Source organism: Sciurus vulgaris, assembly GCF_902686455.1.
Source record: "Sciurus vulgaris genome assembly, chromosome: 14".
NCBI classification, from domain to species: Eukaryota; Metazoa; Chordata; class Mammalia; order Rodentia; family Sciuridae; genus Sciurus; species Sciurus vulgaris.
Genome location: NC_136475.1, coordinates 74,572,477 through 74,594,771, shown reverse-complemented (window position 1 = coordinate 74,594,771; position 22,295 = coordinate 74,572,477). Strand labels below are relative to the sequence as shown.

Sequence of the window (22,295 nt, the reverse complement as noted above, 5' to 3'; positions counted from 1 at the left end):
CTATGCTGGGCCTAAGAACCAAGGTACTTCCTTTCTCTGTGAAACTGGGAAAAAGCTCCAGGCAGGAAAGCCAGATTCTCTCTGTCATGGCCCCTGAAGCCTCCCTGACCCCTCTGGAGCCCTAGCGAGACTCTGCTAGTCATCTTTTCAGTCGTTTGGTCAAGCAGCCTCTCTCCTTCCATCCTGTTAGGAGAAAATTACAGCCTGGATTCTCAGCAAACCCCGTGAGGAAACTTTCCATATCGCTATGGACACCAATCCAGCCAATGCAGAGGGGCATGGCCACAGGCCTGTAAAATTAGCCTGTCCTTTCTTATATCCCAGGACCCAAGCAGGCCTAGAAGGGGATTGGGATGACATGGCGTTAGGGCAGAAAAGTGTGCAGGTGTGCTGGACTTTCTACAGGGATGTTCAAGGAAGGGTCATCTCTTAGTCCTGTTGGAAATGGCTCATTCATTTTTCTGGACTTTTCTTATAGGCAAGCCTGTAATGACCTTGTGGTCTGAGGTTTTGTGCCTACAGAAAAGCAGACAATGTAACTGAGCATTCTGGTAGCCCAGGTGCAGGACCTTCCGACACTAGCCCTGTCTTATTCCAAATTCCGTTCTCTTAACCACGACCATCTGTCCTGGCTCACCAAGCAGGGTCCAGGAGACAAATGACCTGCCCCAAGAATTGCTGTGTGTCTGACCTTCTGACCATTTGGAAATCTAAGCAGGAAGGAATTGACTCTTCAAGCAGGTGGCCAAATCGCCTGAAATCTCTGCAACAGTCCCTGTGGATGCTGTGAGTTGGCTGTGTTGTTACTTGTGCCCAGGAAGCATTCACTTCCAAACCCTGACCTTGACCCTGTTCCTGGCAGTGGTGTGTGCATGATGGTGCAGTCTTTCCCACCCCTCCCCTTCGGGTGATGTCTGCTCAGAGAGCCACATTCAGGAGGGTTCCCACCTTCTTGTACTTTGGACACACGTATTTGGAAGGGTTCCCCATGATGCTCCCAGAGAAGAGATTTCAAACTGCGAATTCTCTGGAGATCTGGCTTGGCTGTTCTCTGAATTTCTTCTATTCTTTTGTGGGCCATGATCTTTTTGGGATACCTGAGAATCACTTCATGGATGAGGAGGGAGGTACCTGCCTCACTGGCTGGATTGTCCCTTCCCCAAGTGTAATTTTGAATCAGAACTAAGATTCTTCTTTTAACTGAGTGAGAGAATTTTATGGAACATTTGCTTTATTTTGCCATTTAGCTGTGAGACAATCAAGACTCAGTGCAAAGCATGATTATTCAGGAAACACCACCAGATAGACCACACCCAGGTACCCACAGCACCTTGACAGTGGCCAAACTGGATCACTTTGGCTCTTCCAAGAAATGGATCCTACTGATGGGAAGGCAACTTCTGTCCTCCTTTCTCGCAGTGGGACATATCCTGTTTCATTTTCCAGGGAGTCCAGGCTGATTTTGCAAAGTGACGGAATGAACTTCCAAGTGACCTTGGGTACCAGGGCCTGATTTGACCAACAACCCAGTCCAGGCTTCTGGAAGGTGACTTTGACTCCATTCCACATGGGGCAGGTTTAGATGTATTGCAATCATGGAGGCAGCATAGCCTCTTGGAATGAGCCAGGTTCTTGAGTGAGCACCGGGAGCTTGTCCTAAAGAAAGACATGGATGTTTACAAAGAGAAGGCCCTGGAAAAGTAAAGAAATTTTCCCTTCCTTGAAGTGACCACAGAGGCCATGTGTACAGCTGCTGTTCTGGACCATCTGGCAGCAGCAGGAGCACAGGGTACACTTGGGCTGCAGGGCTGTTGGGCTCCATTACACCCTGTGTCCCCAATGAATGAGAACATCCCTCTTGAGTTTTCAAAATCCCTTGAAGAGCACTCTCCACCTGCTTTGCCCTGCCAGTAGCTCAAGTTCAAGTCATAGTCCACCCAGCCTACAGCAGCCTGGACAGAGTCTTGGGCAAATGTTCCTCCTACCTGTGGGTAAATTGGAAAGACTGAGGTTGGGACAGCTATAATAACAACAGCCCTCTGTCCAGGCTGAGCTCCAGTCTGCTGGCTCTGGACTTTGGCCAAGGAATGGCTTTTCTCCAGTGCATGTGGCTTGGTTTAAAGTGACATTCTAGCATTGATATTTCTTCTGAGACTATAACCCGTCAAATTCCCTGCCCATTGGGTAAAAAAGTCTTGGCTCTTCTTCCCTGTATCCCTCCTCTTCCTTTTGAGTCTGAAACTCTTGTCCCTCAGTTTATTTGCTAGTCTGCTTGCTTTTTAATAAAAATTCAGTCTAATTTCCATAATGTAAAAATTCAAATAGCACTTCAAGTCATGAAGGAAAAACACCCATCTCCTGTCCCATTCTTATCCTGGATTCCTCTCCCTAAACTCCTTTTCTCTGATGCTTCCCTCCGTATTTCTCAATATCACCTTCACACAGTTACTCCATGATCTGTCAATTTTAAATGCCTATTGACTTCTGGTGATGGAATATGGGACTGGGTGCTCCTAACTCACTTCCATATCGGAATCTTCTCATCCTTCATTCTTCTAATATATTTATTTCACTTTTCGCCCAATCAATATTCAATTTTAATTTTATTACAATTATGTATGTACTGTTCACTGCTGAGTGAAGAAATACTCTTGGATCACATTTCCTTTCTTCTATGACTCTTCGTTCTTCCAAGAGATAATAATTATCTCTCTCTCTCTCTCTCTTTTTTTTTTTGGTCTGTGTAGTCTGTCATTATTCTAATAATTCTCCCAAGTCTCTCCAGCGGAATTTCAAAATCCTCCTGAACATTCTTCATTCCATGATTAAGCAACCTGATAAACTAGTGGTTCAGTTTGTCCCAAGCTCACCCTCTTGATGCCCTGGCACTATCTGCTTTCTTACACAGCTCTGGCACTGTGACTTTTCCTGCCTCCCTCTACTGTCGGGTCTCCCATTTTCTGGATTCTAACTCTTTGTGTGCCCTGGGAGTGTAGATGTGATTCTTGTTCATGTCTCTTCCAAAACCAGCTCCAGAAGCCTGAACACTCTGACCTTGTAGGTGCCCAGTAACCAACAGGTTTTATACTTTCCAGGGGTGTCTGGAGTTTCCACATCACCAGAAGTAAATCCAGACTCCCAGCTGTCAACACAACCTGCACAGGAGAGTGATTCCAACCTCTGGCAATCTCATCTGCTCCATAATGCCAATCTTGAGCTCAAAGTCTAGCTGATATCTAAAAAGGAATTTTCTTGGTCTGAAGGATGGGAGAGATGGGTTTATTGGGATGGTATCAGATCTGCTCTTGATGGTAATCAGCAGGATCAAGGCCACGGCTGCCCATTTTCTACTTTCATGCGCATTAGGAAAAGGTGACCCTTTCCTCTAGATACTACTTCTGTGCAGTGGGAAATTGTTACAAATGCTAATTTTGTTAGAATAAGGCACTTTACTGCCATATTGACAACAGATCAACATGGATCTAAATGACATTCGCTAGACAAACTCTCAGCAGGATGTGATTTGCAATGCATTAAGCCTCTAGACTCTGAAATCAATTAAGAGCAGCATAGCCTCAAATGTCCAAGGGGTACATACCAATGCACAATTAGCATTTTTTAAAGTATGAACTTGATATTTCAAACCTAAGTATTACCTGCAATGTGGCAATGGAGACTCGTATTTTGTTCAAAAGAAAGATATTACGGGCAGGGAGGAAGAGTTCAGCTGGTTGGTACTAATTCAGAGGAGGGCAGATGGGTTGAGGATGAGGCAGGAATAGAGGAAAACAAGTATTGTCGCAATGGCAGTACAACCCAACTTCCCCGGTATATCTTAGGCTGGGTGAGAGGCTTCTTGTACACAGTTTGTAGGAAAGGCTCCAGCAGCGAAGACGGGTGATGGGGTTCCAATAACCCCCATCTTTGGTGAGAAGTGCACTTAGTAAATATGACCAAGACTTGGCTCATTCCTCTGATTTCTTTTTTTAATTTTTTTTCCCTGCAGAGGACCAAATGAGCAGAGAGAGAGAGAATTCTTTTCTGAACCAAATGCTGATCAACAGTGAAAGTCTCTTTGCCAACTGAGAATGATGGAAACCTGGGAGGAAGTAGCTTTGGCGTTGAGGTGGCAAAGCAAAGGAATGTTGTGCAGAGTTGAGAGGTGGCCTGGGCACGGGAAGGCAGATTTCAAAACGATGAGGGATAAACAGGCCAGATCATAGCTTTTATAAGAGAATGTGGATCATGGTGTATTGGAGATGATAACAAGATGATGTAAACTATGAGTTTCCCGGGACCCCTGTGGGGAAGCAAATAGGGAAATACCTGAAATAACAGGAAACTTGGGTGTAAGACAATATTTACAAAAGTCAGGATGAGAACAAAGCAGAGGAAGATAAACCTGAAGGAATGATTTCTGGAGTCATTTGGGAAATGGTTCCTGAGTGATTTCCCTGCTTCTTGTTAAGGAGAGATTCACAGACAAGACACTCCTAGGCTCACAGCCCAGCACAGAACACAGAGATCAAGCAGGTAATCAAAAGTGTGCTAACTCAGCCAGCTACAAACACAAGGGCCTTCCTCAACCTGACAAATGGCATCTATAAAAAAACCTGACTCATGTTAGCTATTAAAAACCCCAAGTTTACTTCATGCTGAATGGTGAACCTGGGGGTCTTCTGCCAAGATCAAGAACAGAGGATGCCTCTTTCTCCACTTCTACTCAGCATTATACTAGAGGTTCTAGCCAGGATGATTAAGCAAGAAAAAGAAATAAAAGCCATACAAAATTGGAAAGGAAAAAAACAAAACTACCTCCAATTTGCAGATGATATGATTTTATATACGTAAAATCTTAAAGAATGCCATAAAAAAACTTATTAGAACCAACAAATGAGTTTAGTAAGGTTAGAGGATATAAAATTAGTATACAAAATCAAATTTATTTCTATACACTCGCAATAAACAATAGGAAAATAAAATTAAGGATGTAGTTCCACTTGCAGTAGCATCAAAAAGAATACGATGCTTAGGAATAAATTTAACAAAAGTGTTGGACTTCTATGCTGAAAATGGTGAAATGTTATTAAGAGATATTAAAGAAGATCTTTAAAAAATGGAGACAGATCCCGTATTCATATTCGTGGATCAACAACGATATTGTGAAGATGACAGTGTTTTCCAAATTAATCTATAGGTTTAATGTGATCCCTATTAAAATCCCAGCTACCTTCTTTTTTTTTTTTTTTTCTTTCAGAAATGGATAAGCTGGTTCTAAAATCCATCAGTAAATGAAAGGCACTGGAAATAGCCAACACAAACCTGAGGACTCACCCTTCCTGATTTCAAACTTACTGCAAAACTATAGTAATCAACACAGTGTGGCAGCAGCATAAGGCTAGATCTCTCAGTCACTGGAACAGAGTTGGAAGGCTAGAAATAAATCTTTACATGATGATAAGCTGAGTTTTGAAAAGGATGCCAAGACAATAAAATGGAGGAAGAATAGTCTTTTCAACAAGTGGCGCTGGGAAAACTCAATAACCACATGTAAAAGAATGAAGTTAAACTTCTACTTCACACACATAAAAAATTACCTCAAAATAGTTCAAAGACTTAAATAATAAGAGCTAAACTGTAAAACTTTTGGAAGAAAAACAGAAGCAAATTTTAAAAATAATTGTTTTGGTTATAGATGGACACAATACCTTTATTTTAGTTATTTATTTTTATGTGGTTCTGAGGATCAAACCCAGTGCCTCACACCTGCTAGGCAAGCGCTTTGCAACTGAGCTATAGCCCCAGCCCAGAAGCAAATATTTATGATACCATTATTTATATAAAGTATTTGCGTAAAGTCATTAGGCAATGATTCCTTGGATATATCACCAATGGTGATATAAGATAAAAGAAAAAATTAAGTCAGATTTCATCAAGGTTAAAAACTCATGAATTGAAAATGATAGCATCAAAAGACTGAAAAGACAACCTGCAGAATGGGAGAAAAGTTTTGCAAATGACACATATGTTGAAGGACAAGTAAATAGAATACAAAAATAACCCTTACAGCTCAATAGCAAAAAGATTAAGAATCCTATTTAAAAATGGACAAAGGGTTTGAATAGACATTCCCCAAGAGATACACAAATGGCCAATGAGCACTGAGAAGATGCTTAGCATTATTTGCCATCAGGGAAATGCAAATCAAAACCACCATGAGCTATCACTTCACACCCTCCAGGATGGTTAGAACACGGAGATGAACAATAACAAGTGTGGGTGAGGATGTAGAGAAATTGGAGCTCTCATTCCCTGCTGGTAGGAATGGAATACTGTGTGGCTACTTTGGAAAACAGTTCCTCAAATTTTTACAAATGGAATTACCACCTGATCCTGCAATTTTTTCCTGAGCATGCGAAGTGAAATGAACATGTATGTCAACCCCCAAACCTGTGCCCAAACGATCATAACAGGATTATTAACAATGTCAAAAGTAGAAACAACCTAAATGTCTACCAACTGATGAACAGATGAAAAAAAAAAAACATGGTAGAGCAGCAATGACCCATTATTTGATACTAAAGATAAATGAAATATTAATACATGCTAGGCCATGGATGGGCCTGAAAACATAAGCCTAAGTTAAAGACACTGATCACTAAAGATCACACATTTTCACGTATTTCATTTGTCTGAAATATCCAAAATAGGCAAATATATAGATGCAGAAGGTAGATGGGTGGTGTCCTAGGACTAGAGAGCGGGATGTCACTGGGGAGTGACTGCTAAATGAGCACAGGAATTCTGTTCATGGCGACAAAAAATGCTCCACAATCATATTGTGGTAATGGTTGCATGACTCTGTGATGATACTAAAAACCACTGAACTCTATGATTTAAGGGAGTGAACTGTATGGTGTATGAATTAGATCCCAACAACTCTCTTTAAAAAAAGGAAGGAGGAGGCAACAAGGAAAATATGTTTATGGAGTGTCATGACTGGGGAAGAATAATTTGGGAGCCCTGTTGGGCTAAAACATGAAGGATCTGGAGTTTGGGGACTAACCCTGGGCAGAGCAGACAGCAAGGTCAAGGACCTGAGGCTGGAAAAACATGGAGAACAGAAAGGAATCATGGTATGCAGAGGTAGTGGGAGCAGAAGCAGGAATAAGCTGTGGCTAGTTGGGTGGGCAGGAGCCAGACGATGCAGGCTTTCGGAGTCCACATCAATGACACCCGGTGTGTCCCGTACAGTAATGGGAAGACATTGAAGGGTCTAACCTGGGGCATGCAATGAATAAATTCTGGCTGCAGGAAATGGATATGAGGGTTCCAAATGGATGGGGAACCAATGTAAAAGTCAGGGAGAGCCTAAGAAATTGAAATTAAAGTGGTTTGAGGGGAAAGTGGGAGGTGAGGATGTGGAAATAATTAGTTCTTCTATGACGTTCAGTTGTAACGGGAGGAGAGAAATACAGCTGTAGCTGGAAGGGGATAGGAAATGGAAGACATTTAAAAGATAGGCATGTTTGAATGGGAACTGGAAAATCCCCAAGAAAGAGACAGGTTTAGTATTCAGAAGACAGAGGAGAGAATTCATTCAATCAGGCCCTTGCAAAGGTAGATGGTAATGAGATACAGAACACCTTCCCAGGGACATGCCCTCTAACAGAACAGGAGGAAGGGAGGATGGATACTGATGAAGGTGGATTTGTAGATTTGAAAAAAGAAATCTCTTATTCTCCTGCCTCTGATTCTGTAAGCAACACATGAGCCAAAAGTGAACAGGTAAGCTTCAAGCGTGACATTCAATAGTGTCATAATGTGATGTCAGAAGGTGTGATTAATAAGGAAACTGGGCTTAATAGGGAGCAGCTTAGTGACAGTTGTTGGTGAATGAGGATGAAATACACGTTACCATCCACCTTATGTTATACTCCCTTCTCGTCTTATCTTCAAAACAGGAGGGGTAGAAAAATTAGTTAAGAAGGAATTGGGACCCTAAATGAAGAAAAGACAGAGAGAATTCAGTCATTTCAAAAATTCAAGCATTTAGGCCCCATGGACCAAATTAGCTTAAAGATATAATTGAATTGTGTCTTCGATATTAAAAAATTATGCAGACTGGAATAGGCACAATAAAACTGGAAATGATCTCTTTTTGAAAAGGAGTAACAGGGTAATTCAAGAAAATACAGTTGAGTCAAATAGTGACCTCTGCTGTTTGTTAATTTGTGATCATTAGGAACCACCAAATGTTCTTCAGGAAATATTTATGCTAAAATATCCTTTCTTTATCTATCTATCTTGTGATTCGAGGTACGTTATTGGTAGATAAAATTAAGAGTATTTAGAAAATAACAGTTTCAGAAGGCAATAATCCTACGACTAATGCATGGAGAATTGTGTACTTTAAAGGGACGTGGGTATATAGAGAATGGTCAGTGGGGGGTCCCTGATGAGAAACAACAGATAACTGCAGCAGAGAGGCTTTGGGTGAGACAACAAAGGTACCCTCAATGTTTCAAGTCTTGAGATGAAAGAAATTTAGAAGATGTCTAATCCAGCTTTTTTTTCCCCCTACCATGGCCCAGAAAGAAGAACTAGAAGAAGAGGTAGAAAGTTACAGGGAAGAAAACTGATGCCTCTAGATAAAGAACATGTAACACCAGGAGATGCCCAACAATGGGGAGATCTTGTGCTTCTCAGCCTTGGAAGCTTCTAGGAGGCTCTGCTGGAGCTTCTGCGACAGCAAGGTGTGGGTGTGGATTATGTAACTGTAGAGGCTGTTCCATGAAAACAAGTGTAGGGGAAATGTGATGTGGGTGTTAATTCTCTCGCACACTCATGCTAGATGCATAAACACTGATGCCTGCAGATGTCTGCGATCTGTCCAAGCTGCGTAGTCAGGCAGTGGTAGAGCTGGGGCTGGATCCAACTCTCCTCTCCCCAAGGCCTGCCATTTCTATGGCTCCACAGCATCCCATCTCCATCATTTATTTCTATTGCCTTTTGTAACATTAACTAAGAATGCTAAATTCTTCATTTGTAACTTTCAGGCCACACTCTTACATGAATGACCATTGGTCTACATGGCCCGAATGAAATTTGCAGCATTGGCCTTACGACTAGCTGTTGAGCCTCAGCTCACAAAGATAAGGCCTCTGTAACTGCTGGGGGGCTATTCCCAGGGAGACTTATGTGTGGTTCCTGGAGGAAAGGGGGAAATGTTCATAGAAGGAGGAAAGGATTCCAGAATTTCCATGCCTTACCTGGTCCACAGGGTCTTCTATACTCCTTGCTTCAGTTGTACATGACCAGGTTCATCCACTGAGAAATACATCATTATTACAAACAATTTTTGTCTTATATAGGTGCATTATAATTACACATAATGATGGGATTCATTAAGACATATTCAGACATGCACATAACATAATTTGATCAATCTCATTCTCCAGTACCTGCCCTTTCATACCCTGATCCACTTGCTCTACTCTACTGATCTCCCCTTTATTATTATTTTTAATTAGTATCTTATAATTAATACACACACACACACACACACACACACACACACAGGCTTCACTGTGGTATATTTGCACATGCATGTACCATAATAGGGCAGGTTTAACTCCAGCACTATCTGCTGCCCTCCCCTTCTCCCTCCCTCTTGGGCCCTCCTTCTCTGATGCATCACAACCAATTCTTTAAGCTTGTTTATTTAACATGGAGTGGGGAAAATCCACCCTCCTCCCTTGGAAGATCTCAGTTCTGCCTCATCACCCCTTTTCAGCTAATTCCAAGCCAATCAGGAGGTCTCAGGCCCCTGTCACAACACATCTTCTGCTATCCCCTAAATAGCCAGGCAGTGAGAAGTATATCTGAGGTCAACCAGCTGGCCGATTGGGAGTTTCTAAAATTCAGTGGGAGCAAGTTTAATGTACGGTGAGCTCAGCGGGTTGTTCTTCAGTTCCCTCTTGGATTTATGACTCCCACATAATCCTCTGCTTTATTAAGCTATTGGAAAAAAATAAAATCTGTCTGCCAAGATCCTAAAGCAGCCTGGCAGCCAGCAATATATAAAGACAGTAATTGGAGGCAGGGGGGCCGGCAGCTTGCTGGTCTTTGATGGACCGTTCAATATTCTCAGGGAACTGGATCGGGAGAGGCAGCCTGGGACCCGTGCCTGGCCCTGGGAGGGGAAAGGACCTCACCTCCATTTCTGTCAGGTACAGTCCTTTTCCATCCTTGGAGAGGTTGCGGAATGTTTCTAGGATAAAGAAGGAAAGGTTTTGACTGACTTAGGAGGAGGGAATCGGGGCAGGCCAGGGCCATGTGAACATAAAAGCAGACAGACTCCAGGGACACAGCCTCCCTGTCCACGTGCCTGCCCCTCCCTCTTTGCTTTCGGGTCAGGCTCTATGCTGCCAGGCAGCTCAGGGCACCTCCTCAGAATAGCTCCGTGACTGCTCTGGCCTCTCCCCTGCCCAGACTCCAGACACTGCAAACTTCCCCATTCAGCCATGGGGGTTGCGGGCTTGGCTTTCTTTCAGGGCATGGTTTAGGAAGTCTTGGGGACGTCTTGGTCCGTGTGAGAACTCACTGGTGGCAAGAGTCATGCTTCGGGCTTCTCTTTTACCCTCCAGGGTTCTCTTCTCTCGGTCTTTATTAGTTGCCCCACTCAGAGCCATGGCAGGGGCGGGGTGCCAGGATCCAGAGGTGTTTCTGGCCCCGTTCTACCTCGCCCTCAGCAGCTCCATTCTGAGCTACACGGTGGACGGGGTCTTACATGACATCCATGTAAAATAAAGGTGATGCCTCTAAAAAGCATCACTCCCTGTGGCCCGCAAGCTTTAGGGATTCCTAAAGCTTGAGGGGAAGCCTCTTGCTCCCACATATTCGCTTGTGTGTGAAATTTCTTCAGCAGAGACCAAAACTTTCATGGCATGACTGAACTAAAGTTGTAAGTACCACTTGGAAAGGGACAGGACAATTTAAATCAACTGTTTCCAAGAGAGGAACTGATCGGGAGGAGACCTGGGATAGAGGAATGTTAGGGAAGGAAGGGCGTGGGAGGGAGACTGGGGGCATGGCTGACCATACTATCTGTGGCCTCATTTAGCACTGCCCTCTTGGAGCAAGGGTGTCTGAGGCAGGAAGCCAGCCCACTGACTCCTGAGGGCTGGGGCAGCATGACTTCCCGGTCCTCTCCTGTGTTCTTGGTCACTATAAAGTCCCCAGGATGTGCCCATGGGACACTTACTTGCCATGGCTTCCAGCCTCATCAGGAAGCAGACCAAGCTGGGGAAGGTGACCTGGCCCATGCTGTCACTGTACCGAAGGGTCATGAGGTCCAGCAGCTCACTGCTGATGGAGATCCCTGTAAGGAAGACTGGGCCACAGGGCGAGCTGGTGAGCAGCGAGGAGTGAGGAGGTCTTCTGCAAGACCTGAGAAGCCTATTCAGAGGGCCTGGTGGACTTATGCCACCTCTCCTCCTCAGCCTGGCTTGGCAGCTAGTCCACCTCACCAGAGTCTATCTGTCAGATGCTTCCGTCTTCTCTGCCTGGGTCCCAATGACATAGTTCTGGAGGGTGGCCAGAGACCCACTCAAGAGCCTCAAGACGCTGACTGTTCTGGAGAGACATGAGCCTTCACAATGATCAGATAATCCCCATGTAGCAAGGGAGTTGCCAGGACAGCTGCGGCTTGCTTCCAGCACTGTTTCTTCCAGGCCTCTCTCTGCCGGCGACTTTATAAAATAACCATTTGCCCTGATCCCACAACTGTTTGTGGGTCTTATGCATGGATGGTGCCAGCAAGGGCAGGTGCGGTCTCCTTAGAAGAGGGAGATTCAGCTCTAAGTTGGTCATCCAAGGAAAAAGCTGGTCCTCACAGAGGAGACCAGAATTGAAAAGGTGGCCTAGCAGGGCAGAAGGGCAGTATCCTGCCCTCTTTGACCTTGCAGCCTTTCATGTCTAGTTATAGTCTCTAGGGAGGCACCAGCCACATAGAGCACACGTGCAGACTGATCAACAGTTAGGCAGGCAAGCTCTGATAGCAAGCAGAACCTGGCAAGCTGAACCCTTCATCAAAGGAACAGCCTGGTGACCTGTGAACCCCATGAAGCCAGAGAAACATTTGGTATCTCCAACGAAGTTAATAAAATGGGAAAGGGGATGCTTTCAGTTAGGGTTCTCACTCTCCAATCTGCCCCCTTCTCAAATCACCCATTTTCTTAGGGTTGACTCCAAGGGCCCCTGAGGCTTTTGAGTTGAACTTGAACTCTTCTCCATTTCCTCCCTTGTATTATGCTGGCATCATTAGTGAAGACTCCTTTACGGTTTCACCTTTACCTGGCCCTTCGGTGATTCTCCAGGAGTGGTCCCAGACCAGGGACAGGAGCACCCCGGGAGTTTGTTAGAAGCACCAGCTCTCCAGACCCAACCTGGAACCCCTGTTTTAGAAACTGAAGGGAAGGTCAGCCTTCAGTGCTTTAGCAAGACCTTCAGGGGACTCTGAGCAGTTCAGGCTCAGCTCTGCAGCTTCTGTTATGAAGAATTAAGGGGAGGATCAAGTGGGGAGCGGAATCTGTATTTCTACCACTGCTCCAGACCAGGAGGCTTGGGAAGAACTATGTAGAGTCTCCTTCCAGAGTTAACCTGGGGGCACATGACTTCATCCTTTATTAAGAAAGGTAGCCATTTCTTTATATAACCTTTTTGTGACCCTTCCCCCACAGGTACAGTGCGGGTAATGAATCTTGCCCTTCCCAGATCACAGTCAGGACAATCACACGAGATGACGTGAATAAGGACTCTTGGTGAACTGTGAAGAACTTAAGCATCCTCAGGTGTTGTTTCACTATCCCAGGACTGAAAGCTTTTGCCTACTTGAAACCGACAGGTACCATTTGATTTAATTTAGCTCCAAACCCTCTGTGGAGAGAGAGATGAGAGATCATCAGCCTTCCGTGGGTATTTAACCTTGATTGCCCAGACACTGAGCAGGAAGTGTCTGGAAGGTGAGCTCCATACCTGGTATGGGATCAGTCATGTGGGGCTATTTTCTCACAATTAGTGCTGTGTCGGGGAGAAAAGGCAGCTGGGAAATTGCCAGGCAAAGGGGAGGCTGCGTGGGGGATGATGTCTGAGTCTGGAGCCCAGGAGGCCCACCAAGGGCAGGGTAGACTAGAAGACAAGGGCCCCATGGCTCTCCTTTCCCGCATGTCCAGCCTCACTGCACCAGCACGCACACGGCACATTGGAACGTGGGTGTCACATACTCTGGCCCCCAGGCATCACTGCTCAATGGGCCCCTGCATTACCTGTATTCTCTATGGCCTTCCCCAAGTTTGAGCTCAAGAGGACTCCAGAGCTCAGCCGAATATTCTGGAAAACATGCTGATGTGGGAAAAGAAGAAAGAAGCCTGAGTTAGAACTGGAGGACGTGACCTGGGGAATGGAAGTTCCTCCCAAGTCTGTTTCCATCCCTTGAAATTGTGGCACTGAAGCGTGGGTACAGCCAGCACAGAGGCAGGCAGAGCAGTAGGCAGAGGACTGGGGCAGGCAGGAGTGGTCACACTGACCTAGTCCACTCACCTGGCTGCTGCTGGGGCTGGTGGGTTTCCCTCTCCCAACCTGCTTCTCTCCTCTCCTCTCCTCTCATCTCCCCTCCTCTCCTCTCATCTCCCCTCCTCTCCTCTCCTCTCCTGTCCCCTCCCCTTGTTGGGGCCTGACATGTAGGGCAGCTCGCTGCCTAGGAGGGAAGCATAGGGATCTCTAAGAAGTAGAGGGTAGTAGTTAAAGAGCACAGACTTGACAACCGAACTGCCCAGGGTTTAAGTCCCAGCAGAATTAGTCACTACCTGTGTAACTAATCTTAGACGAGCAATTTGATCTTTCTAGGCCTCAGTTTCCTCATCTGTAGCATAAGATTAATTACAGTACCTCACTCATAGTTTTGTTGCTGGGTATAAATGAGCAGATACTCTTAAAGGGCTAAGGAGCATGTCTGTGCATTAGTGAACGCTCTCTAGAAAATACTGAAGGCAGGTTAGAACCTCCTCTGGGTCCCAGCACAGTTGTAGGAAGTAGTAACTGTGATGTGTCACTTTGGCACTGTTCTTTCATTTACCCAGGACTTTCCCACCTCTGCCTAATCCTCTCTGTAATCCTGCTCATCCCCATACTTCCCAGCTGAAGAGCTCACCATGGGTGAAGTGTGTAGGTGGCACAGGACTGAATGTGCAACTCCCAATTTTGGTCTGAATACAGCTGCCCCTCAGGTGCTTTTTTAAGGCAAAATAACCCCCCCCCCCCCATGTGGGAGGGAGATGAGGACTGGGCAAGGGCAGCCTGAGAGCTTTTTCTCGGCCTTATTTGGCTTCGGGAATGTGTAAGACACATGTGAGTGTTGTCAGCTGGGTATTCTCTTGCTCCTTCACTAACTGGCTTTGTCATTAATTCAGCATTTCTAAACACTACTGTGTTACACACACTGTGGAAGGCACTAGAAAACGATGACCATGGGGAACCCCTTCCCTGGAGGACCCTGCAGTCTAAAGGGGAGGGGATGGCCATGCCAACCCCTGCAGTGCCTGTGAGGAGCCAAATGACCCCAGGCGAGGGATTGGCAGTGCACCCTGGCATAGCCACACAAAAGCACACATTCAGCCTTTTAACATGTTTCTGGGATGTTTAGTGACCTGGCTAGACATTTGATATATTGGTGGTTTTCATTTTTTCAAAGCAGATTACTTATTAGTGTGTGTATATATATACATACAGGAAAACTTCTGAAAAATATTCACCAGGGTTTACTAGTTTGTCTTTGGTTAAGATCATGTTTTCTTTTCTTTTCTTTTTTTTTTTTGGTGGTACTGGGGATCGAACTCAGGGCCTTGCACTCTACCAGCTGAGCTATCTCCCCAGCCCCATGTTTTCTTTTTAAAATTTATTTCTGTTCATCTATATTCTCTAGTATGAACAGATATTACTTTTATAATAAGGGAAGATTATTTTAAAGTACAAAATAAAAAGACAGCAATGTGGCTTGCCCTGACCATTGTGTGCTCATGTGTTAGAAGTTAGCTAACTGGGCCCTGGGGGCTGGCAAGGAGGGCTCAATGGGGAAGGTGTATCTAAGGCTGGACTCTGGAGCAGGGTTGGCAATGGCCACGCTCAGTGTGCAGGTAAGGTGGGGGGATCTCAAAGGTGTAAGGCTATGGCATTTATTGGGACTAAGTCTTGTAGTTGGGGCCTAAAGAAGATGGGACTCAAAAGTAGGAGTGCAAATGAAAGGGTCTTGGTGTCACTCTGAGGAGTTTAGACTTTGTCCTGAGGACAATGGGGAGGCCACCCAAGGCCATAGATCAACCACATCTGTGTTTTTGGCAGATCCTCTGGCAGAGGCTTCAGAAGAGAATGAGATGAACTCGAGGACTAGGGGAGTCGTAATTAATCTGGGGAGAAATGAGGATAAGCCAGTGGGTGGTTCCTGCTGAGGTCCATGGTGACCTCTTTCTCCTCCAGCCTCTGAGAGCATTTCTCATCCTGGACACTCACTTGGCCTTCTGTTGCACAAACATCTCCTGGAACGAAATTTGAGCTTTCTCTGTGGGCAGGGGTCAGGTGTCCTCTCCTTTCATGTCCCTCAATCCTGGCATGGGGTTGGGCACATTTGCTAAACTGGACGTAATAAGAGTGGTAGTTGCAGAGAACAGGCCATACCTGGCAGTGGACAAGGCGCCTCCATAGCCTCCCAAACTCCTCTTGGTCAAGTCGTCCATTCACTTTCAACTGGATGAGAAGTTAAGAGTTAACTAGTCCGGGTGCCACAAGCAGGGGAGGGAGGTACTAGTCCTGCCAATGAAGCCAGAGTAGCTCCACCCATCGACTAGTATTCAGTTGGTCCTGTGTCACTTAAGTGTGGCTCCATGCCAGCTGGCTCCCACTGTGTCTGAAGGCAAACTTAGATTTGTTTTACAAAGGAAAATGGACTATTGGAAGAAGAAGGAAGCCCTAAGAAAGGGAGGCCAATATCACCTGCACCCAGGGGAAGAGAGTGAGTCCAGACATGGCCTTCACCAGTTGGGGGTGGGGTACCTGGCAGGGAGGGTGGGGAGAAGCATAGAGGAATCTTGCAACTCTAGAAACAGCAGTCGTAGATGAGTTTGCCAACCCTGTGCTCATGTGAGTGAAGGGAATGTTTTCCCTGTATGGACGCCAGTCCTGGCCACTCCATGTAATGGGCTCATTGATGACTAATGAAGGGAAAGAATTGACCCCTGAGGACTGGATGGGAGCCATGGGGGAGTAGGAAGACAGCTAGAAGAGACCTGTCTCCTTTGCTGGGGTCCTTCAGTGGCGACCTCCCCTGGGGTTATCTGCCCTGGCCTGGGGCTGCAAGGGCGTTGGACGCCTCTGTCCCTGTGTGCTGGCGACCACAGCCTGCAGAGACAGGCCTGATTTATGGTTTCATCAAGAAGCCCTCTTGTTCTACAATGGCTGGCTTCGCATCCCAACAGAGCCTTGTTAACAGCATGGGAGCCGGGTGATCTGTCTCTCTCAGGAGACAGCACGGAGCTGGGAGAGGAGTTGCCAGTCGGCAGCTGGGGACAGCACAGGTGCACAGCCTCCCCTGCCTGTAGGGAGAGGAGGTGGGCAGTGGGGAAACCGCTGGCTCAAGAGTGGAAGTCAGGATGAGAGCCAGGCCTGGGGTGTGAGTCTGGGTCCTGCCACTTGTAGCCATGGAACTGGGTGAGCCACTAAACTGCCTCAACCTAGTGTCCACATCTGCAAACAACAGCAACCGGTGAAGTTGCTGTGTAGAACGGGAGGTTTCTACACATTTTGGTGGTTATCTTTTTTGAATTGGAGGCTTGTTGAGTAAAGGAACATTCTTGAATGGTAAGGGAAGTGGGGAGGGAAAAGTAACTCCCATCAGTGTTCTCAGGAGGGTGAGCAGGATGAGGTTAGAACATGGAGTTTAAAGGCTAAAATTCCTACTTCAAATCCAGGCACAAGTCTGACTAGCTGTGTGATCTGGGAAAATTAAACTTAACTTCTCTGAACCCTATTTCTTTCACTGCACAGGGGATAATACTTCTTATATCCCAGGGCTTGTTACAAAAATTACAAGGAAAAATATATACATATTTATACATACATATATATTCACCTGTAATGAGTCTCAGCACAGTAGGCTCTTGATCAATGGTCACTCTTCCATTGCTATTGAGGTTTATCTAAAGAATCAGTGAGCTGGTGGAGAATCCACTAGGACCCAGGCCCTAGTAGACCACAGAACAGATGGGCTCCTAGGGCTGGCAGATGGGATGACCGCAAAGGATACGTCCATGAGAGCCACAATGCCGCGACACTCGTCCAGGGAGAAAGTGTCCCCTAGAGATTGTGAAGAGGGAGATCAGGAAGGACTGATGTGGCAGTGAGAGTGGTGATGGGCTGAGGCTGGGATTAGCAGGCCCCTGGGCTGACCATACCTGTCAGAAGCTCCTGATTGAGAAGGTTCTGAAGCTGGGTGGCATCTATGTCCTGTCCCTGATTCAAACAAAGGAAGGACATGGGCATCAGGACATTGCCAGGACTGGAGGGGCACACCGGTCCTGCCCTGTAAAAGTTCTTCAATTCCTAAACCTTTCTTTCCCACGACACGCCTGCCTCACCTTTGTCCTGAAGCCGGTCAGGGCTGCTCCAGGCCATGGCCATAACGCTCCCTGAGCATCTCTAGTGTGGGTCCCCAGTGTCTGGCCCTACCAGGCTCCCTGGCATCTCTCCTTTCTTGTTACTGGGCTGAAGGCTGTGCTAGCCCTGTCCCCAGCATGCCTGGCACTGGGGAGCCCCCCGGGGTAAGGATTGTTGGGGGAAATCAATGCAGCCTTCAGGTGCATTCTCCATCTGCTTCGAGAAAGAAACTACCAGGAAATGAGACCCGTGTGTGTGTGTGTGTGTGTGCGTGTGCGTGTGCGCGCGCACACACATGTGTGATGACAGGGGTTAAAAATACCGGTTTTTCCCCTCGGATTAAAATCAGGAAGCGATGGAGGCCGAGGGGAAGAGGAGCGTGTTTGGGCCTGAACTCTGCAGGGCTTAGGCAGCACTGAACTACGTCACAGGCCATGCCTTTGATGACCAGTGTACAGAGAAGTGGAGGCATTCTGCTTTGGGATGCTTTTACTTGGAGAGCTGGTACAGGAGTTTGGTTTTTCAGCAGGTGACTTGGCAGAGGGACAGGGTTCAGGAGGAAGAAGGTGCCTTCTGGGGGTCTTCTGAGAACCAGCACCTCATAGAAAACAGACACAATGTCCCTTCCATCTCCCAGGGGTGGCCTCACCCCCAGCAGTGAAAGCAAAAGCAACCCCACAACCTGTCCTTCCAGGGACCTTCAGCTAGAAGCATGAGCCTCCAGATGCCCCTTGAGAAAACACCCCACCATGTCTCAGATGGGTCCTTGGGTCAGCCATCCAGTATCTCTCAGTTTGGGTAGGTCAGGAAAGTTGGCATTTCTCTACAAAAGAACTTGACACCTCACTTTAGCCAGTGACATGCTGATGAAGAACTTGACTACGTAGAATCACCCATTAGACCACAAGCAACATGGGGCATGGGCCAAGTCTGCTTCCTTCTCCCTTTTCACCACCTAGCACAGACTCCACACTCCATAACCAAACAAAAGTGTGGAGACAGAAGGCATGGGGATGATGGCTGCTGAAACAAATTCCCAAAGAATCCCATGTTCGCCGCCACCACCACCACCACCGCAACCAGATTTACCCACGGGCTGACATTTTGGTGTTCCTAAAGTTTGCTGTGGAACTTAAAATGCTCCAGGTGCTTGGGAAATACTTACTAATTGACTAAATGATGGATGGTGGATGGATCTGGCCCAACCCAGAGTCAGAGGGAGAGCACCCTCCCTTCCCTACAGGTAGGTAGTGATGGTATAGCCACCACTACTGGGGCTGGTGAAAGCAACCAGTGGTAGGGATGGTAACAAGTCACTGTATTAGTTTAAAGCTAGTGAAACCAATATAAAAGATGAGGAGAGAGGTCACAGTGAGAACACGGAGGGATGTTTTACTTTAAAATTTCTTTGGAGGACAGAGCCTCTGAGGGTAGTTTGCAGGTGGGCCCTGCACATGGATGCCAGGCTGAGGGTCACCTTAGCACAATGCCACGTCTGTGTCTTACTCTCATTTCCACCAAGGCCCAATATGAGATGGTAGTCACTCTCCGTGGGGAGGCATTTGGATGTTGTTGGAATCTGTACCATCTTATATGATAATCATATTTTTATTTTAGAGCGTGGACCATGTGTTAGAATTTTCCACCTGCCTCAAGGAAGTTTGGTCTCAGGCATTCCAATCAGGCCCTGCTGACCACCTCACGCAGCTAAACTTGGCTTGGGCATCTGCTCTAGGGAGCTAATCTGTCTTTATTCAATTTGACAGAAATGATTGAGCACCTACTCTAGGCCAAGGACAGTGATCAACATTGAGGACAAGGAATGCATATGATGTTATCCTTGCCTTCAGGAGCTCACAGACTGGGGACAACAATCATCTTGGCTAGACTTGTCATGCATCAAGTAAAGGCCTATGGAATCAAGCTGGGGGGTGGCCCCGAGTTCTCGGCTAATGCCAATTTCAGAGAGACCCACAGTCAGCTGCAACTTGGAACATGTACCCCTCATTCCAGCCATGTTCTTGATTTCTCCTTTTCTCCCTGTGGGCCCAGTCTGCCTCCAGGATGCCACCAGCCCATTAGTCTTCTGAATGCAGAGGCAGGACTGGGCATCCTTCCTGTCCTTGGCCTCTGCCTGGCCCAAGCCGGTATGGTATGCATAAGCATTTGACTCACTTTCTGCTTCCCACACAAACACAATTATTAATGGTATAAAGCCCATCATGCAGAGCCCTTGGCAGCTCTTTTATCCTGACAAGTCAAGGAGTTCTTTATAACGGTTTATTAAACTATTAGGAAAATCCTGTGTGCACATAGGTGACTTGGCAGGAAGAGTGCTATTGGTGCTTTCTGAAGCTGGCCAGCTCCTGGTAGGAACCATGCCAGATTGGGGGAGGTGGTGGCCGAGCTGGACAAGGGATGATTTCAGGGGGTGCTGCCGATTGCTTGTTCAAAGATGCAAGAAGCAATGCATACCATTCACATACCCCGTAATTATTGCCTTCTCTTGTAAGCTCTACATTGCATTTCAATGTCACCCACCCAGATGGTGGCACCAATTCTCTCTGGAGCTTGGTGTCTAGATCAGTTTGGGAGATGATCCAGAGAGAGAGAGAGAGAGAGAGAGAGAGAGAGAGAGAGAGAGAGAGAGAGAGAGAGAGAGGGGCTAATAAAATGATCCACCAAGTCACTTTTTCTCTCTGCCTCCCAGAAAGGACTTAGAGAGTCCTCTCTCCCTTGAGTGCCCCCATCACCTGCCTACAAAATTCCCTAGGTGCTGAGCACTGTACCTCCTGAGCATATTTGTAGAAAATGCTTTCTTGGGAGCCATTTTCTGGAAGAGTTCCCTGGATAAAAGGAAAAATAACCAGCATTAAACTTCTAGGGAAGAGACCATTAGTCTGGTACAACGAGGGAACAACTCCCACCAAGATCTGAGATTGAGACTGTGTCTGGCAGTTGGAAAAAAACCTTTAGGGAACTTGGAAACCCAAATCTTGTGGAAGGAAGAAGTTGGATCCAAACTGGCCTTGGAGACAGCTCTCACTCCCACCCCTTTGAGCCACTATTGGTCCATTATGGTCTCTTTGTTTTAATGGTCAGTAATGAAGCGAGGAAAGAGACAGACACCCTCAGGGGCAGGATGTGGCCAAGGAAGCTTTCCAGTCAAACCTTCCTACACACCTACCTTCAATTCTCTGAGGTGGAAATCATTGCTCGAGTTCCTAAAAAAACAGGAGAAGAGTGTGACAAGGATGACCAGGCCATTATTCATAGGAGGCTGCCTATGGAATCTGACATTTCTGACAAGGAGGAGTGGAAAGCCCTCAGCACCGTAGGATGTGAAGTGAGCAGTCATGGAGGCCAGCAGACAGAGGAGGACCATTGCTCAGCACCATAGGATGTAAAGTGAGGAGGACAATGGCTATTTGCTAGCCTTATGGATGAACACAGTCTGATCTTCTGACCATTTAATCTTTCACAACCATGGGAGTGTACAGCAAGCCCCATTGCCAGGATGAGGATGAGCTTTGTTTTATGCTCCATCTTGCATTGGTAATAATGGCTACCAGGCTGGCTGGACAGGGAAGGCCTCCTTCACACCACTGTAAGGACTGCCATGACTGTAGAAGTGTGTGCCTGGGGCCAGGGAGATGAGGTACCTAGTGGGTTGAGTACTTGTTGACCCAGATGACTTGCCATTCAAGACCTTCCAGGATTGGGCTGTGTCATTTAGACTCATCTCTCACTGTCTCCCTGTCTATCCCACATTCTGGATTCATTTGAGACAAGTTGACACACATGCCACTGACCACCTTCCTGTACGCATGACCGACCTCATCTGTTATTTAGCAAAACTGTGCTCACCCACTTCCCTGCCTTTGCCCAGTCTTTTTTCTTTTGCTTGCCTGGCCTTCCCCTTTATGCCATTAAATTCTACTTTTTTTTCAAGGACCCGCTCAAGTGCCATTTTCTTGAAGAAGCCTTTCCTCATCCCTCTGGTCAGAAATGAGCCCTTCACTCTGTCCTCACATGCAGCTTCGCATCCATCAATGGCCCCATTATTTGGGGTCTAGTTATTGGTTCATAGTCTGTTTTGTCCCCCTTGATGGGGATCTTCTGGAGAGTAGGGCCAGTACTGTGTCTCCACCCACCGTCCATGTTGTTTATAATGCACAGAGCACCACACACAACGCCATTTTTGCAAAATAAGTAGAATAAAACAGAATTCCAGAGGCTCTGTACCTGTCATTGTCTGGCATTTTCAGGAAGATTTGGAGCAAGAACTCAGTATCCCTGTGTGCTGAGGGGACCACAACGTAGGTCCCAGGGATCAGATGGAAGGACTTTGTGGGGTGGAATTTGATTTCGGAATCCATGCCTTGGACATCGTGTCTGAATGAGGAGAAAAATGTGGGCGGCAATGTCTCCTGGAACTGCTGGAACTAAAGAAACGTGATTACTGGGAGAAAGCATGGTCCCCAGCCCCCAGGAGAGACCCACCACCTTCCAGACCCCTCTCTATTCCCCACAACAGCAATTACAGACCGTGGAAAGGGAGACAGTGAACTCTCAGGAAAACCCAATAC

At 46.5% G+C, this 22,295-nt stretch overlaps 1 protein-coding gene across 1 annotated transcript in view; it reads right to left on the bottom strand.

The window, feature by feature from the left end:
* Positions 1-1,363: 1,363 nt before the first annotated feature.
* Positions 1,364-22,295, bottom strand: part of CAPN13 (calpain 13) — a 79,499-nt gene continuing 58,567 nt past the window's right edge. Inside the window, exons 13-23 of the mRNA XM_079109930.1 lie at positions 21,952-22,151; positions 20,894-20,930; positions 20,496-20,552; positions 17,505-17,562; positions 17,357-17,406; positions 15,733-15,801; positions 13,329-13,404; positions 11,267-11,395; positions 10,218-10,273; positions 9,273-9,330; positions 1,364-1,656 (exon numbers count right to left, since the gene is read on the bottom strand). Of these exons, the coding sequence (XP_078966056.1) occupies positions 9,304-9,330; positions 10,218-10,273; positions 11,267-11,395; positions 13,329-13,404; positions 15,733-15,801; positions 17,357-17,406; positions 17,505-17,562; positions 20,496-20,552; positions 20,894-20,930; positions 21,952-22,151 (759 nt within the window). The 3' untranslated portion in view covers positions 1,364-1,656; positions 9,273-9,303. The remainder of the gene's footprint in view (positions 1,657-9,272; positions 9,331-10,217; positions 10,274-11,266; positions 11,396-13,328; positions 13,405-15,732; positions 15,802-17,356; positions 17,407-17,504; positions 17,563-20,495; positions 20,553-20,893; positions 20,931-21,951; positions 22,152-22,295) is intronic.